The 18,680-nt window shown below is 35.8% G+C and overlaps 2 protein-coding genes across 2 annotated transcripts; one reads left to right on the top strand and one right to left on the bottom strand.

Moving 5' to 3' along the window:
- Positions 1–4,468: 4,468 nt before the first annotated feature.
- On the bottom strand, positions 4,469–5,666 carry LOC124159155 (60S ribosomal protein L14). The gene is made up of 4 exons (XM_046534767.1): positions 5,573–5,666; positions 5,232–5,333; positions 4,941–5,135; positions 4,469–4,766 (listed from the first exon to the last, which is right to left on the bottom strand). Exons 1-4 carry the CDS (start codon positions 5,573–5,575, stop codon positions 4,515–4,517), a joined length of 552 nt encoding a protein of 183 aa, XP_046390723.1. The 5' UTR covers positions 5,576–5,666; the 3' UTR covers positions 4,469–4,514.
- A 147-nt stretch (positions 5,667–5,813) lies between these two features.
- LOC124159154 lies at positions 5,814–18,207 on the top strand. The gene is made up of 7 exons (XM_046534766.1): positions 5,814–6,009; positions 10,856–12,137; positions 12,301–12,488; positions 12,818–13,052; positions 13,149–13,304; positions 15,087–15,282; positions 17,487–18,207. The coding sequence occupies exons 1-7, from the start codon at positions 5,958–5,960 to the stop codon at positions 17,946–17,948; spliced, it is 2,571 nt and encodes an 856-aa protein (XP_046390722.1). The 5' UTR covers positions 5,814–5,957; the 3' UTR covers positions 17,949–18,207.
- Positions 18,208–18,680: the final 473 nt, after the last annotated feature.

The raw sequence follows: 18,680 nt of genomic DNA, 5'->3' as shown, positions 1-18,680 counted from the left end.
ATCTCTTGCTAACGTATGGGCCAAGATCGTTGTGGCGTCGGAGTATAAATATTCATTTTAAAGTAAAGTACAAAATCACGTTTAATGTTTTATGATCCAGAAATAGTTAACGGAATGAAAAACACTAATGGCGTCAGAGGACATATCTACTAAAAACATCATGGCGGTCAACGTGTTAAAATGAAAAGCATATTGAACTTTAAAATAAGGTTTTAATTTATTTGAAATGTGGTGTGACAGAATCACAGGATATATTAAGTCATGAATTTAAGTATAAGTGTGGTATAAATTTGCCATGATTAGTGTGAAAAACACTTTAAAAAACTTTCAAGCACTACTCACCATTGCCTCAGGGTCTCATTTATTTTATGGAATGTCTGTACTGCTTCCAGAATTTTCTTGATATTTTACCAGGTTTAGTAGAAGAAGTTTAATTACGTGTGTATCCTTTGTTTTAAGCAACAAAGATTAGAATAAATTAGCTACAGTCACTTTCAAAAATTGGTTCACATGCCTGGCACAGCCGTCTTTTTTATCCCCCGAAGTCAAACTTTGCGTATTGCTTACGCAATCCTTGTCCACTGGGGATTGATTCAACCTGCCAAGAGCCCCAAGTACGATTTCAGAGGAAGGCCCCGTGAACCCTCCCCCCCCCCACAGCCAAACAATTCTAGCATAGAAGAATACAAGGATTTTTCCGGCAAGTAACCCATCGCGCAAGGAAGAGAGCAGCATCTGAGTCATTTGGTAAACTTATGCAAAACATATAGTAAAAATAAAATTTTCAGAGCGTTTTGAGCATGATACTCCAATATTCTTTCTCCACATCGTCTTGTGAAAAATACAGACGTAAATTCAGATTTTCGATTCTTCCATATGTATGTGCTATTGAGATGCATGTATGTCTGGTTATTTTTTAGTGCAAGCCAGACTACTCAGACTATCGCAGAATGCTATCAGGGTGAGAAATTACTGAGAAATTATGCTTCGCCTTGAGATCTGGCACTGGGAGTTGGGCAAACCACAAAGATTTTGGGAATAGTGAGGAATTTCTCAGTAAGACTTAAACGTATAATGAGGGTAAGTCAAACTGGCCCTTTCAAGACACAGAAGGCATTGGTAATACCTAAAGTTCGAGCTCAGTGGAAAAACGTAGTTGCTTGCGCTGGCCGTAGGGACCGACTTTTGAAAGTGACTGTACCCGTTTATTTATTCTAGAAATTCAATAGACTTGGTTAATATTGCAAATACGTTTCCAGAACAGAACATTCATATAAACATTCCATGGGTGTCCCTGGGACATGTTCATTTATGTATGCACTGAATTTTCAATGATCACTTTCAGGTAAGCATTTTGCTGGCAAATGGGTCAAATCATGATCCTTGTTCTACAAAGAACAAGGATCATGATATGAAGATATGTGGTTTTCAGCAAGTAGTGATATGTTTTGATTTAGGCATTACCGTGAGCAGAAATTATTTACCTTCAGTCTCAAGGAAGGCACATAGAAAGTCTACACCTTCTTTTGTAAAAATAGAAATCAGCCTGCCAAAATATGACTGTTATGGCTGTAATTCATATCTTCCTCAATGGGTTCAACCAAGCGGAAGGTCTAAGGGTGGGAGAAGGAATCCTACAAGGGTTTCTTGGAATGGTGGACAGCATACGCGTCATCAAGGGACTGGTGTTTGAAGGTATTTCACCCTGGCATGACTATGTCACACACTCACTCGTCACCTAGTAATTCAACCCAAAGATTGATTAGGGTACAGCTCTTCCCAGACATAGGCATATACCCTGAATATGCTCATATCACCCAATCAGGGTAGTGGCCCTGTTCCTTTCCCTGGGCTGCCTTGCACTTAGAGGATTTTTAGTTTGGGGTGTCCGAAGGCTTCACCTGGATGCTTAGATCTGCAGCTGTCTAGGCTAGCACACTCACCGTTTCGCAATTGGATGATTAATAGGTGTAAAATCAGGTATTAAGTTGAAATTAAAACGATGCATAGATCTGGACTGCTAACACACACCCTCATGACATGTGACATCCGTTAACTAGAATGGATTATCTTCATCAAGGCAGTACCTGATTAACACACGTGGGAGCCTTGTTAGTGAGTAAAAGCCATTCCGATAAGAGATCAAAATTGAAATAGAAGAGGGGGAAACTCAGGGGCCTCCAAATGCTTGGGATCCTTTTGCAGCAGCCCACTTAGCTTTATTGGGGAATTAGTGCAGATTCCACCTTTCTGCTTGGCTGACAATGAGCCTTTTTTAACAATTTTTATTCAAATATTCTGAAGACAATGGGTGATGAGCCCCCTTCTAAGAAATGATGACTCACTTGAGTGTATTTTCAATCACCTAGTCATCCATGTCCTATCATTTTAATTTCCCACTAATCAGAGAGTAAGTATAATAAATTTTACTTCTCACATTGGTAATATTTACATTTACTTGAAATGAATACTACTTTTGTAGTTGAACTTCACACCCCTTATTATCAATGTCTTCAACAATCTAGCATCAACCCACTAAAATCAAGTTTTCATGCCATATTCAGCAGAGTACACACTCCAAATTAACTTTAACACATTTTTTTATACTTTCAAAATTTTATCTATAGAATAATTTGTTGCATGGAGTATTAATTATACATCTTTCACTGGGCTATTTACACTTTTTCCAGCAAGTCAAACTAATTGTTTTTGAATGATACCCTGCATTGCAGCAATTTACTCTGAGAAGAATTGATTAATGGCATAAGAGGGTGGAGAGGTACGAGCATTCATGTCCCCAAACTCTTATCATTGCAATGCTAGCCACCCTAAGGATAACTCTATAAACTCATTGATTGTCTTGAAGCATTTTCAGACTATGATACGGATTGGGAATCATGATTAGGTTTGATGCAGCCAAAAATTTTTCTTGTGAAGGGTTCATTTGCAGAGGTAGGCTGAAGATTGCCTCTCAAAAATACTGGAGGTTTTTGAATCCCTTATCCTTCCAAGGTCATGGCCTGGGTTAAAGGCCAATATGTACCAATTTGGCAAGAATCCTTACAGACATTAAGAAATTAACCATTCTCAAAATACAATCCTTCCATTTACCATAATTGTTAATTTGCAGTGGTAAGGTATGTTATCCAAGAGGCTGTGGCGACCATAGGTAACTTACAATCACAGCCGATTTGCCACCTATTGGCACCTGCAAATAGTAAGTTCTGACTTCATAAGTCTCCACATTCCAGAGCTGTGTACGTAGGAATATCCTAACATGGAGAATGATGCAGATCGTTTATGCTGGATAGTCCTCCACTCTTTATAAGAGCTATCCTCTTTCTATGAAAATTTCAGCTTCATTGAACAGCATTCCATGATCGCACTTGATTCTTGTGGAACTACCTCAACCACAAACCCTGGAGGATTTTGATGCCTCATTGACATATAGTGGTATGATACTCTCTTTATTGAGTAGTTATGTAACCCATACCATCTCCTTCCAGCTTGATACTAGAGGAGGTCCTTCTTATCTTAAAAAATTGCATATACATTTCACATATCCCACAGTAAAAGTACACAATGCACGCATTCAGTGGAAGAGGCATGCATGTACACTATTACCTGATAAACAGCTTAGTTTAAGCAGCCAAACTGTAATTTCGTAAGAGCCTGACCTCGACCTATGCAGTTGAGTCGCCTCAAAAGTATTACTTCTGAATACTATTTGAAGATACAATCAGTGCACACATTAATACTAAATCACTAGTGGCATTCCTGTGTCAAGGGTACGTTTATTTTTGCTGGCATCTTCTGGATAAAGGTAAGATGCAGTCCATGACCAGGCAAATGCATGCAACACCCGTAATTGCCGAAAGCATCTTTCTCATTCGAAAAACAAATTCATAGAAAACTCAAATTCTATGGTAAGTTGCAAATTAATACACCAAATACATTCTAATTATATCTTGGACATGCCCTGCTGCAACGATTAACATTAGAGTTCAGCTAGCATCACTTAGGATCTACTTTCACAGGACCGGTTTATTGCAGCCACAACAAAGTCAGAGAACCCCTTCAGTATCCATCATTGCCCTATATTCGTGACGCTAGGCTTTCGTTTGCAATTAACTACTTAACAATCCTAAGTGAACTAAATCTATATACTAAATATTATTATGAGGGAAAGTTCTAGCAAGCATAGAAGAAAATTAAATTCAAGTACTGCAACAGCTGACAAGAAAGACGCCAGATACGATACGTAACGTAGACTCGACTTTCCGAGCATTCTCTGGAGAAAATGGTGAACGCAAGATGGAAATTTACATATTGAAGCACAATCGTCACGGAAAGGCAACAGCTGAGACGACAGAAGACTTCCAAGGTACCGAAAAATGCAAATCCGTATGAAATTACATTTACACACACTAAATTCATAGAAAATTGAAGTGCAATGACGACCAGATTATGAATTTTTAGGGTTTATTTTCATTTAACATACAAATACTCCGTAATTACTTTTTCTCAGCTTTCTTTGCTTCTGGCTTTTTCCCTTCGAGCTTCTTCGCGGCCGGTTTCTTGCCTTCGGCTTTCTTGGAAGGAGTCCTCTTCTTCAAGGCTTCCCTCAACTTAGCAGATTTCTTCGTTGAAAATAACCTAGCACCTTGCTTTTTCTTGATGGTGAAGTAAGCATTCGTGCGGATCTTATTACGGACCTGACGAGCTTTTCCCAACTTAAAGCGGTCGAAGTCGGTCATACTTAACCTCTGAAAATGACATAAGCCCACATGAGAGAATGATAACTCGATTATGGGACAATGATAAAACAATCATGCATCAGCTAAATGTTGGCTTCAGTTGTCGATCAGCCGGCAATTCCTATACTTGTAGGTTCATCATAATGAGTACAGTAATAATACAGAGGGGTTTTTAATAGTTACCTTCTTTCTGGCTTCAATTTTCCTCGCCCACGAGCTCTCTGCCCACTTCTCATCAATTTTAGCGTCCGTCCATGCCTTCCTTACAACTCTAGTGGCAGCACAGAATGGGAACTTGATTCTGAACTTCGTAAGGTGGAGCTCATTAAATCTCACACTTGTCCTGGGCACTCCTGTACATGGGCCATCAACGAGAGCCTAGAATATGAACAAATAAAGTTAACATTAACAGGATTCCAAATTGAATCACTGCCGGAAAATGATAAAAAAAATATCAACATGTGGTGTACTCACCCTTGTCTGGTCTATTACGTCAACAATAGCACAAAGCTTTCCCGACAAAGGTCCATAGGCGATATACGCCACCCGACCAGTTTCCACAAATTTCTTGAACGGCTGAAAAAAAATAACGTTAAGATTACATTAAGACGAGATTTTAAACTCGCAAAACGTTGCCATGTGGGGAATGTGAGTCGGGCATTACCAATTTGACGCATATTCGCCATAATTCATGGCATATATACGTTCAATACATTAATTAACATACACTTAGTACGTATTTCAAAACTTAAAATTACATTAAGTACAACTTTTTGGTTAAATACTACTAAACACATTTCACCGCACCAACTTACCATCGTGGACCGGATGTGAAGGTTCTGGCGCTGCAATCAAAGACAAAAGCTCGCTACAGGATAAGCAATATGTAATTCAAAAACATTCCAGAGTCACACTTTGTTTGTAAAAAATGAAAATATGTTACTATTTTTTTATCAAAAAATTTAATTCAATATAAAATATGATTTTTAATTATAGGAAATTAAGTATTTTATTATATTTTTAAATGTTGTTTATTTGACTTTAACAGTTACGTCCTTGAGAGCTGTGGGGGCAGAGAATTGTGAGGAGTCGTCTGTTCGTGAAAAATATTGATGTGGAAAGTTTTAATTTTACAACTGGCGACAATTGGCCTACATTTTTTGTGATTTAGTTTTGCTCTACTTGATTTTAGGCTTTGAAATGGCCAGTCACAGCGAGAAGAACCTACTGGATGAAATAACTTACTTGTCGCGTGAGTATTTCGCTTAATTCAATATGTTGCCTTTTAACGCTGTTATTTGCTGTTGCGATGATTTTGTGGGATCGACTGACTAAAATAATGAGAAATGTACACGGTGTGATGCGTGTCATCTTTTCAATTTCCTTTTAAGAGTATGTGGTGAGGTCGATTTTGGGTGCATTACATTGCATATATTAACTGGACAGTTATTAAACTTCTTGTGTGTTTAATAAAAAAATTGTAGTTTATTTGAATTGCCCATTAGAGTATTAAAGGGTAATTTATCTATTTTATCGGTATAGTTGAAAATTTTCTCTCCCTACTCTTCTAATGTCGGATAAACGTCTTGTTTTGACAGAAGCTACTTGATTTAATGTGAGGCTGTGGTTTATTTGAAGAATCACATTAACGATCCAACGTGTTAATTTAGATGATGTGATCTTAATTTTTTTTTACTAAGATTTAATTATTTATTTTTATTCAAATAAATAATAGCCAAATACGGACAAGCGGCCAGAAATTTAGTGTTATTATGTTGTAACTAGGTAATGACAATCAATGGTGATTGTCATTTTTGATCGCCATCCGTGTAACCAAGTGTCGATAACTTGAATAACTAAAAAGAAGTCGATTTTTAATATGTTGTGGTCGATTTCGGAGGTAGTAAATTAAAAGTGACGTGAAGTCATACACATAATCGACCAATTACAATTTTTTGGGAATATTCCTTCGCGCACTCATTCAAAAATAATCAAATGTACGAGAATACCATGCCCACATTTGTAATACAATGTTCAAGTTTCGAGGTAAATGATTGTGTACTTAATGTCTAAGACTGCTTGAGTTCGACATTAATGCATCCCACCATGGTGAAGTGAGGTAGAGAATCTATTTGCTATGTTCTTGGCTTGTGCCGTTGGTTTTTTGATGGTACAGTTGCCCCGTTTTCATTGAATCTTAAATTTTATTTGATCTTGAACAAGCCATACATCGATTTCCAAAGATGTCGCATTTCAAGTTCATTTCCAGGTTTTCAAAATGCCTTTCGAAGGGTTTCACATAAACTTATTCTGTAGTATCACCATACAAGTAAGCAGCTGTATTAACCATTTGATTCATGTCACGATCATTACTTTCTTTTAATGCTCATGGAAAACATATGGAGGTGTTTAAACTAACTGAGAATAAATCTCTGTGTAGTCCAAACCTTCGATTTTTCTGCACCCTCTTGCTATAAGCCTAGCTTTATAGTTTTTTAATCTTTCCAGTTTGAATCTCGTTTGAACATCAGCACACATTATGCTTTCTTTCTATCGGGTATTTCTGCCCAAGTCTTGATTTTGTTCGAGTAAAAAAGGAGTTGAACCCATATTGTATGACTTTTTTCCCCTGCTGTCTCAATTGGATGAAATCTGAGTTTCTTCAATGATTTCTGGATTGGAAAAATCATTGTCTATTGTCAAGTATGTGATGGAGTCATCCACTTTGGCTGGCTTTGGTGGAGGGAAATATTTGTTAAGATCCACTGGCCTGGTTTATTACAGAACAATTTACTATTGATCTCAATCTGTTCATTGACCTTTCTTCAATATCTATCTGTATCAATTCATCAGCCTTTCTTAGGCCTTTCCTCTGGATTCCTTCTGATCTGACTCAGAACCTACTCTCCCGGCATCATTATCATGAAATAGGCTTGGAACTGCAAGCTTTTGCTTTTGGGCTTTGAGTTTTCTCGGAAAATTACATCGCAGCTGGGATTTTCACAGTATCAGTGGCAGTAATATTTTTAAATTCCCACAGTCAGACCCATTATATATAACCAATATAGTCAACAAATATAAGCTGCTTCATTATTCCTTATTGGGTTCAGCTTCTGAGATAGTTCTTTTGGCAGGTATGTTAACAACCAAAAATCCTTAAATGTGCCAAGCTTGATAGCGCGATATATCTGATATTAGTGATTTATTTCCCAAATAAACCGTAGTAGACACAGCTTTAACCCATTACCCTTCATCAAGGCCTGAATTGGAAAAGCATACTCCTTGTTACATATATCTTTCTCATCCTTTTAATAGGCCACTATATTCAACTGTGTTATCAACTATTGATTACCTTGACATATATATTAGATATTGGATAATAAAGATGATGTTTGCCACCATGTTATGACTTTCTCTCATTTATGTTATCACTTTCACTCACTTGGAAAAGGCAACTTTATTTCACTTTAGCATCATTTATTTACTCCCTAATTGACATAAAAAAGATATTTTTGACTAAAAAGAGTTTTTCCACAGTGTTATCACTTTCTCGCAATCTGAATAGGCAACTATATTTCACTTAATCATCATTTGGCGATTCTCTCGGCATAAAAATAAAACATTTCTGTTTAAATATGAGGTTTGCCATAATGTTATCACATTCTCTCACTCTGAACAGGCAACTATATTTCACTGTACAATCAGTTGTTCATTCCCTTGGTGTAAAAAAAGATATTTATAATTAAATATGAAGTTTGCTACAAATATGTTATCACTTTCTCTAATTTGGAATAGGCAACTTTATTTCATTTTATCATCAGCTGTTGATTCCCTTGATGATAAAATAAGATATTTGTCAATAAATATGAGGTTTGCCAGTATGTTATCATGTTATCTCACTTGGAATGCGCAACTTACATATATTTCACCCAATGACAATTTCTTAACTCCCTCGTCATCTTTTAATTACTCCCAGCTCCATATTTTTTTAACAAATTCCTTACTTGTTCCTCTAATGTAACATTTAGGCCCGTATTCTTAATCGACCCTGTAGGGACAACCGACCCTGGATACGTCATCAGCCCCTACATAAACCGATCTCACCCTACATATGCCACATCAAGCCCTATATATGGCAGTTATTGGAACTAAATGGGCCCTACATGATGTAGAGTACCCGAACCAGCCCTACACCCTACAAAAACATGGCGACCAAATATCGTCTGCTGATCACTTTGATTAAAGAATCTATGTTTAAATGGATATTAAGGGAGACAAGCTCACACAATTCATTTTAAAATGTACAGTAACGCAGTGGAAAGGTAATAATACTACCACTTTATAGCCACCAAGTTAAATAAATTACAAAATTGACTGAACTAATAAGAACAACATAGTGGTATACATGCACCTTGTTTCTACGAATGTAAAATAATATTTTTCACGTTTGGCACTTGGTATACTTTTGGGAAACCAATACTTCATTAACGTATAACCATAGAAAATGTATTTTCATGCCACTATTTGCCACATAATAAGTTAACTATGGAAGGTGAGAGCGAATGACGAACCTTGATGATGCAACGTAAGTTCCCACGTCAATGATCAAATTTGCTCCGTACTTATTACTATCTTATACAGACTGCTTTTGAAGTAATTTAAAGACAATAAGGTTCTACTTTTGGCTCGATATAAGACTATTTGTAGTGATAATTAAGGTACCGACACGACCTAGCGGACGACACAGATTGTTTATTTATCTTGAGCCATTGCCCTAACTATACGCCCCAGAATTGTCTTACGTCTTTTCTTAGTTTCATAGTTAGTTCCCATTACGCCACCAGAGTGGAAAATTGGCGCTGTGCCATCATCTACGTCATCTCAGAGAACTTGATGACGGAATCACCTCCCACCACTTATGTAGGGTCAACTGAGAAACGCATGTAGGGGCCTTTTGTTATGAAGGGACGGATATCTAGGGTTGACTAAGAATATGGCCCTTACATTTGCTTGAATCCTACGTTCACATTCCATGGTATGTGATTTTCATCTACAACGGTGCCAATGGCATAACAGTCTGTTGATAACATTTAGTTGGAACTTACTTAATGAAAACTATATTACCAAATCATGAATAAATAGCAATACCCGGTACCAATATTTAAAAAAAAGAAAATACTATCTCAAGGATAATTTCAGTAAGTCATTCCAACAACAACAATCTCTATCATGTAAAAACTATATTTCAATGTTTTAAAATTGTTTCCTTCGTTTCTGTAGGCAGCACTACTACCACACATTATATAAGCATTGTTAACAATAAGTCGTAATTTCCGCAAATAAAAGATTTAAAACAATGACAACAAACTTGGTACCAATTAGTCTTTACTTTTCTTTCATTGGTGGTGACACGTCACATTACTTCTAATTTCGGATATATTCGGTTTTTCTCTGTTTGAGAAGGTGGGTGAACCGTACCAACTGGTTTGAAACTAACGGCTGTACAGAATCGCTGAAAGTGCCATCATCGGTACGGAAACCATTATCAGTATGAAATGATGTCCAGTTGGTGGGCTTGAAAGGTAAACCGATCGGTGCAGTACTGACGAAATACAGAATACGGCCCCAGTTAGGTTCTCAACGAGGGTTTTGTATAATAAAATCTTCATTACTTGGGTTTGCTCTTTGAGGCAGAGCATGACATTTTTTTCTGCTTTTGTCTTACACTAAAGTATGAAAGTACTTGTAACTGCTAATGGTTATGCCTTCCATTAGGCAGATATTTCAGATTAAGAATTCCCTCCGTCTTCGATTTGGTCTTCTGGAATGTCAATCTATGTGGCTTGCCCTGAATAAAAAATTCACGTGATGGATATTCGTGACACAATTTTTTCCACCTTATATATGCAGTTGATAGTACATAATATAATCAATCAACTGTGCATGGTTTGACTACAGGAATGTGTCAGTCAGTGACTGATTGGTCATGAAATGCCTAGTCTAGTGTGGTAATGATACCAAAACTATGTTACTTTTGTGATTGATATATATATATTTTGGGTTGAATAATATACTGAGCATTTTATATTTTGATACAGGTCTAATAGGTCAGCATAAGAATGGTCGTACTTCCTCTAATAGGAAATGGGAGAACCTCTCACAGAAGCCGCCATATCAACGTAGCCATAAAGCTATCTCCCATCCATATTTTTCTGCATCAAAAGCTGGAGTGGTCCAGCCTTATAGGATCATTAATACTGTCGATAAAAGTAATATGAGACTGGTTCCGAAGCACCAGGAGAAAAAAAATCATAGTGTTTATATCAGCCCTAAATCCAAAATTGGATTACTTCCCAAAGAACCATTGGGTTCAAATTCAGCTGGTGGTGCCTCTTCGTGTTTGAAGAAAACCAACGTACACATCAACCCGCATTTCAGCCAAAATAAGAGTACAAAAAGTAATAAGGTGCTTGTCAATCATAATCTGAATGCTAATTGTGTTCAGCAGGAGTCAGTAACTAGGAGCAACCAAACAGTTACCGCCTCCACAAGTCCTGCTGCAAAGTTAAAGGTCCTTTTAAATCCTAAATTCTGCGAGCTAATGCCTGATAACTCACCTCATACGCAGCTGAGAACGCTTATGAACAATAAAGTACATGTCAATCGTAAGCTTGTGGAGAAAGTGTTGAAGGAGAAAAGTGAAACTGAAGTAAAGTGTGCAAAAAATCTGGTTAGTCCATTGAATAAGATTGCAGAATTTCCTGTAAAAAATTCTTACCAGACAGTCCCTTCCTCTACAACTGGTTATGCTGGTTGTGATGCTTACTCAAAGCATCAAATGCCTAATGGAAGGGTTGGATTGAATGTGACCCAGACCAATTGGAGGAAAAGTGAGTTCTTGACTCTAGGAAAACGTAAGCTTGTGAGAGTGAATCATAAAGTGAACATTGGAAATGAGGCAAAGATCAAAACAAGGACTAAGGCTCTTAGAAGCAATCTTTCTTTAATAAGAAATAGACCTCTATCCATTCGAAGTCCATCTCTTGCTGTCAAGAAAGCCAAGGTGATAGCCTCAAAGTACAAATTAGTTAAAAATAATATAGCTACTCAATCTGGTTCAAAGCAGGGCACAAATAAGTACAAGATAGATAGGAGATCTCCAGCCACAAAACTCTTGAATCAAACTTATAACAAAGTAGGGGAGAGCTACAGGCTGTCAGCTTTGAGATTGAAGAAATCCTGTCCTCTAAGGAGCACCCCAAAACATGGAAGTCAATCATTGGTCTCTGCAAGGTCAAATTCTGGAAATATGGTTTGGAGGAGGACATGGAGTTTGCAGGCTAAGGAATTCAAAACTACGAATACAAAATTGTACCGAATGTGAGTTGGCCACACAGTTATATTTTATGCTCAATTATGAATGCACTGCCATTTTTCACGGAATAATTGCATTTCAGTTTTTAATTTCATCGCAGTTAAAATTGTACGGATTGAAACCTATGAAGGAATATTGATTTTTAAATACATGTAACCTCTCTTGCAGAGGAAACTCTCCTGCTTTGAAGAAGAAAAATGATTCTGGAAAAAATAGTACTACTTTCAATAAGGCATTGGTTCGCATTGGAGGAGTGCTCTACAAATCGTCTCGTAACAAACTTACCATCAGTCAAGGAGGAAGTAGTACTACTACAGTCACTAAAATAAATTCTCAAGTTTCCCTGAAAAAGAATGGTAAGTTGTATCTTCCTTTTAATTTGAAGAAGTTATTGTAAACATATTTTTGCTGTATGTTTTATGACATGTATATCCAGGAATTGCAATGCAGTAGTGCATGGTTATTTTCTCTCTGCCTTAATGACCTTACACTTCATGATTGGATGGCCATGATTCTCATCTCAAGGTCTTAATAGTAACTTAGCGAATCCATCAAATGCCAGTTTTATGAAGTTTTTTATTTTATTCATACATATTCTCAATCTTGTGGCAGGAAGGAGTTGATTTCCATTTTGAATTTGGATGTAGCTGTTGATATATTTTCTTGGATCTCCTTTTTCTTTCAGGGAAGAATTTTGCCAAAGGACAAGTTTTGTGCATACGTGGGCAAAAGTTTGTTATGGACACCAAAGGAAAGACACTTCGGCGTTTATCATCATCAGATTCTTTGGTTAAAGGAAGTCTGAATGTACCTACACAGTATTCATTCCGTAGAGTGGATATAGGTGGCGTGACTTTCATTAAGAAGTCATCTAATGTCTTGATGAGGACTAACACACACAAAGCAAGGTCTCTTCTCAGGTAAGAATGTGAAATTCTGACGATGATACCTTTCAAATATTGCTGCTCTTTGTGAACTATGACTGTGTACTCATGATTTAAATTCTCTCATTTTAGCTATGCAAAGCAAAGGAGTATTGCCACGCTTAGGAATAAACTGAAGAAAAACAATCAACCATGCATAATTTATAGGAAATTTGGAAGATGTTTCCGCTTTGAGAAAGGTACTTGCCCTTGTGTGCACGACAGGAAACATGTAGCAGTTTGCAAAAGGTAAGATTGTTTTACTGTGTTAATGGGCCAGTCTTTATTTACATGTGTATTGTATTCTTGAAAATATCAGGAAGTTGACATCTATGAAAATTAAGGTATTTGGTTAAATTTAGGAGTTACGTTCCCGTTCCCATAAAATACTCATTGTCTAACCCAGTAGTGGATCCAGGATAAGGACAAGGGGGGCTAAGTCGGGGTTAAAATTCCTGCAGTAGTGGGGGTTGGAAAAAAATGACCATTCTATCTAGTGTAAATTAGATATCCAAGAATATCCCCTTAGATCCACCACTGGTTTAACCTAATTCCCCATTTACCTAACCATTGTAAGAACTATGAGTGTCCTGGTCCAAATTATTAAGTAAAGATGCATCTGAATGCTGATAACACTTCCAGTGTGGGGATGCCATTTAGAAATATTGGTTGCTGGTGATGGCATTTAGAAATACAGAAGCCAAAATTAAATATCCAAAATAATATGACAGTATGCATTTATTTTAAAATTGCATTGAAAATTTGTAATTAAAATGGTAAAAAGAAATGTATTCCCAGATTAAGTGATAGTTACTTGTCACTTTTGACTTCTTGAAAGGAGATGGAATAAACACTCTTAATTAAAATCTGTAAATTTAGAAATTTTAGTTGAAGAATTGTTTTTTTTTTTTGCTTGGGAGCTCTTTATGCAGACTGAGAGCCCTAACTTGAATTTTGACCGAGTCTTAAGGAAGTGATACTCCAGTGACATTGCAATCCCTCAGTGCCATTTAAAATTAGATCACCACTAATGTTTGATGAAACATTCACAGTTTTTTGGCCTAAGTTCAACGGTTATCCTATTACAGCAAAGGGTTCCAACAATTTAATATGTTCAATCATTAAACTTTTCTTCTGTCATCATTAGATCTCATTTTTTTATATCATCAATCCTTATGTAAGTTAAGATCATGAAAATAAATTATGGATTTCTTGATTTCCATGAACACATGAAAGGTATGGAATACACATTCAAGACTGCTGCTTGAATTAGTTGAAAAGCCAAAATTTGCTATTTTTAGGAAATTCATAAATTTCTACTGATTGCTGTTGAATGTCTGAATTTTGCATATGAAAGTTGAGTTAGGGATATCAGCTATGAATGTACAAAAGTACAAATGGTTGTCGAGAACTGCCTGTATTTTGATGGACTTATAAGCATGTTGGGGTTATTTTATTTCTGTGTGAAATGTTTGTTATTACTTCGCAACTATTTGTGAAGTGAAAAGATACGTGAATGGTGCAGAAAGCTACGTGAAATAGTCTTTATAACATTGGTGAAGAGTTTAAATGTTATGAAAATATTATTTCATGTACTAGTTTATTAAATATTCGCCATGGAATTCTGGCAATTATTATTTTTTCATATTGAAGCTGTCTTAGTTAATTGATGTTTTCTGCCAATTTTTTAAAATTCAAAGTTATATGCTATGGTATGTAATTTTGGCCTGGAAAAGCCCGTATGAAACAAATTCCCCAATTATTTCAATTTTTTCTGGTGAAGTATTGACTTTTTGTTGCTTTGAAGAAATTTTGTGGTGGGGTAGTTTCACAGCTATGACTTGGTAGTACGTTTGTGACTTTACTTACATTTAATTTCTGTTTTCTATTGTAAAGTTTTTATTTTAAGTATCCTACTTATTCAGGGTCCATATTGCCTGACTAATTTTATGTTTTTGCAATTTTGAGTCCATTATAATAAGTGTGTGGTAGTTTGTGTATCCTCTTGCTGATTTTGGCTTTTTATCTCAGATTTCTTTTAGGGAAATGCTATGCTGATAAATGTTTGCTCTCCCATGATGTTGTTCCTGAAAAAATGCCAACATGTAAATATTTTCTTGAGGGTTGCTGCAATAGACAAAATTGTCCTTATCTTCATGTCAAAGTAAATTCCAAAGCAGATATATGCATCAGCTTTCTTCAGGGATATTGTGCTAATGGAAAGAAGGTAAGAGTTTTTTTATTTCAGAATTTTTTTACATTTTACATACTTTGAAAAAGAATTTTTATGCAATGCTTATATTTGAATTGAATAATTCTTACCTCAGATGCTGATTTTTAAAAATTGACACCTTTCAGAAACTCACGCTTTGAATAATTGAGCCCTAAAATTATGTTTTCTGTAATCAATTTTGGGAGGCTATCATGACCCATTATTTATAAGTGTGTCATACTGTGGTGTAGGGATATATTAATTATTTTGAAGTGAATTCTTGATTTAATGCCATTCTTTATTCTTGATTAATATAATTCTTGATTTAATGCATCCTAGCAATGCGTAATTGGTTTGAGCAAAAATATAATATTTAAGCACTTGATTCTGAATACAGTGAAAAGTAAGCTATACATTCAGATTTTGGAGAGAATGTGTAATATTTTGTGGAAAAATGATGCATATTTTGGGGAAAGTTGAAAAGTACAGTATTACCAATAAAAACAGGATGATTCCTGTGGTCACTTCTGTGGCTGGCACTAATGGTTGCCGACCAATGCTGGTCTCTTTTTCAATAGAATATTTTACGGCTTTTGTTTGCTTTTTTAAGGGAAAAGCAAGCGGTAGTGAGGAGAAAATTTTGCTACTCTTTTGTTACTTTTATTGGACTGTCTTGTGCTTGTGACAATTTCTTGTGTGTGCCATGACTAAAATGATGTATTTTTCATTGTGAGTAGTGCCTTGTTTGTATGAATGTAAGACTAGGTTTTTTCCTCTCTTACACCTGCAGAAAAGAGGGCTTGACTTAGTCATATCCAAAATTCTCAACTTCAAATGGAGGTTGCATAATCTATTACAGATTATCTAAATTATAGATTCCCAAGTTTGCCGCCGAATAGCTTTTCTTTGACGTTAGAAGTAGTTGCACCATAATTTAAATTATTATATTTTATGATAAAAAAAACATGTTTTGGCTGTAGGCAAAGATTCAGCCGGCACTGAGTAGACATAGGGTGCCTTCCGTAATGTCTGCAAATTCACCTGCATTACCTTGTATTGGCTAAGGAAACCTCCCAATTTTTTATTTGTCTCCACAATACCTCTTGTGTCTAGATAGTGATTGCATAAATATGATTACGAAAACTTAATTACCTATTGTTGATTAACCTTGAGTTAGATATTAGCCTGCCATAACTTTCTTGGCAAAAAATTATTTCAGAATAGTGCTCATAGTTGTGTTCTTGAGACTTGCATAACATGAGAAATTGCTTAAGAAATTCTGAGTTTACGGAAACAAAATCACGATGATCATAACCTGTGCTTTGAATTATTGCTAGTATTGCTTCAAAATCTGGTATGTGGTTTCCTATGAACAATTAAAATATTTTAATTAATCTTTGAAAACGATAGAACAGCTAGTAATTACGTCCACCACTGCCGTAATATATACCTTGACAGAAATGTTCTGGTTGACTAATTAAACGCTTACACTACATTATAGGCATTGAGTCCTTTAAAACTAAATTATTCAAGGAGACTAATAACGGCCACTCTAATACTACACTTCCAGAGATTTTGAGCCAAACAGAGGAGATATACAGTAATTATTTTTCAAAATTAAATTTTTTTCCCTTGTGGAGTTAAAAAAAAAGGGGGTCGTCTTAGAATTGTATTTGTCTTAAATTTATGCAAAGGTGGTGGTTTTATTAGTTGTTCCATGATTGCCTTTTGCTCTTAGAAAAAAAGAAAATCTTGTAGAACTCCATTTTCCCTACAGTTTTATAGGAGTGTGTGAATATTTTACGGAACAAAATGTGATGGCACTAATTTTTGTACTTTATAATGTCTATTTTCAAATAGCAAATTCCATAGTGGCTGATGAAATGGTTTTAATGTAACTCTTGCATTTTCTCTACCGATAGCTTGGCATTTGGATCAATGTTTGCTTTACATCAAGTATGAATTTTGTGTAATTGAATATACAATGAGGATTGGGGTAATGGTTATCTTTAAGTTTCATGCAAATAATTGTTGTCATTCTATGAACCAATATTAACATTTTAGTCCCTTGCAGAAGTTATATTACCTTTGGCAAAGACTGTCAAGAAAATGCTGGTCATTGGACGTTAGACTTGGTGTGAGATCAATTGATGAATCATATAGCAGTCTGTGCTTATTTATAGAATTAATAATTTCAAATCATCATATTTGGATTCTAGTGCAAGAAGAGGCACGTTTGCTTGTGTCCAGAATTTGAAAAGACAGGAAAGTGTGTGAAAGGTAAGAATTGCCTGTACCCTCATGAGGAAGTGAGATTAAAAAATAACTCACTTAAGGGAGGGAAAGTGATAGTCAAGACCTCTAAATCATCACTTGGCAGTAAAAAGTGGTCTCAACAAGTTAGCAGAGCTGCTATCAAGCCAAGTGCTAAAAATGAACACACACGCTACTATTTGGCACCCAAGGAAATTGTCACAGATCTCAAAAATGAGGTCTCCAGTAATGACGAAAAAACTTCATTGAGAGAACTCAATGATTCTATCATTCCTTGCAAGCATGAGGTAAGTAGCTCCTGTGGTAGTGTTCCAGTAGTTGGTAATGGAGACTTGAAGCTATCAACATCTAAGAGGATCCTCCATAGGGATAAGATTGGCTCTCTGCCTTCATTCATTCCCCTGTGATATTTTTTTGATAAATTAAGTTTTTTTAACTGCATACTCCGAACATATCTGGTCATATTTTTTTCAATCATTATGGGATGTTCCTAGTTTTATGCTGGGACCTTGTTTCAATATATTTTCTGGTACCCAGAAGTTTTTGAAATTGTAAATGTGCTTAAAAATGATGCAGTCAATATTTATGTAATAAATTAAGTCCTGGAAATTTTGTATTTTTGTATGACTTTTAAGAATCAAATAAAGATTGCAATTAAAATTTAAATGCTTGTGCTCAACTTTCATTGACCCAGTTACTTATATTTAATTCAGTAAAAAGCATTTTAGGTATAGGATGGTCACTTCATTTGATGGAAATGACTTCTAAATGTAACCGATTGAGTTGGATAATTATTCATGAGGTGTTTGTCTGTCATTGAAGAAAATTTATCAATACTTCTTAATATTTCGATAGCTGTATGTATTAAAAATTTTTTTTCATATGTAGTCCTCATGAAGTATACTTGTGGTGGACATGATACATTCCATTAAAATTTTGTGGTCTATTCACCAATATTCTATGCTGGCATTGCAGTTGATACTTTCGGCCAGGATAATTGTCTCATTTGGTTGAAGAATCGGTACTGTACTAAGAACTAAAAGAGTTTCCCAGAAAAAGAAGTTGCACCACAATTGCCATCATCGAAAATTCAGCTCCATCTCACGTGTTATACTATTCCTAGGACTTGCTGTGATGGC

This window comes from Ischnura elegans, chromosome 5 (assembly GCF_921293095.1).
Source record: "Ischnura elegans chromosome 5, ioIscEleg1.1, whole genome shotgun sequence".
NCBI lineage: Eukaryota > Metazoa > Arthropoda > Insecta > Odonata > Coenagrionidae > Ischnura > Ischnura elegans.
Note: the sequence above shows the minus strand (reverse complement) of the source record. Positions and strands in the feature narration are given on the sequence as shown.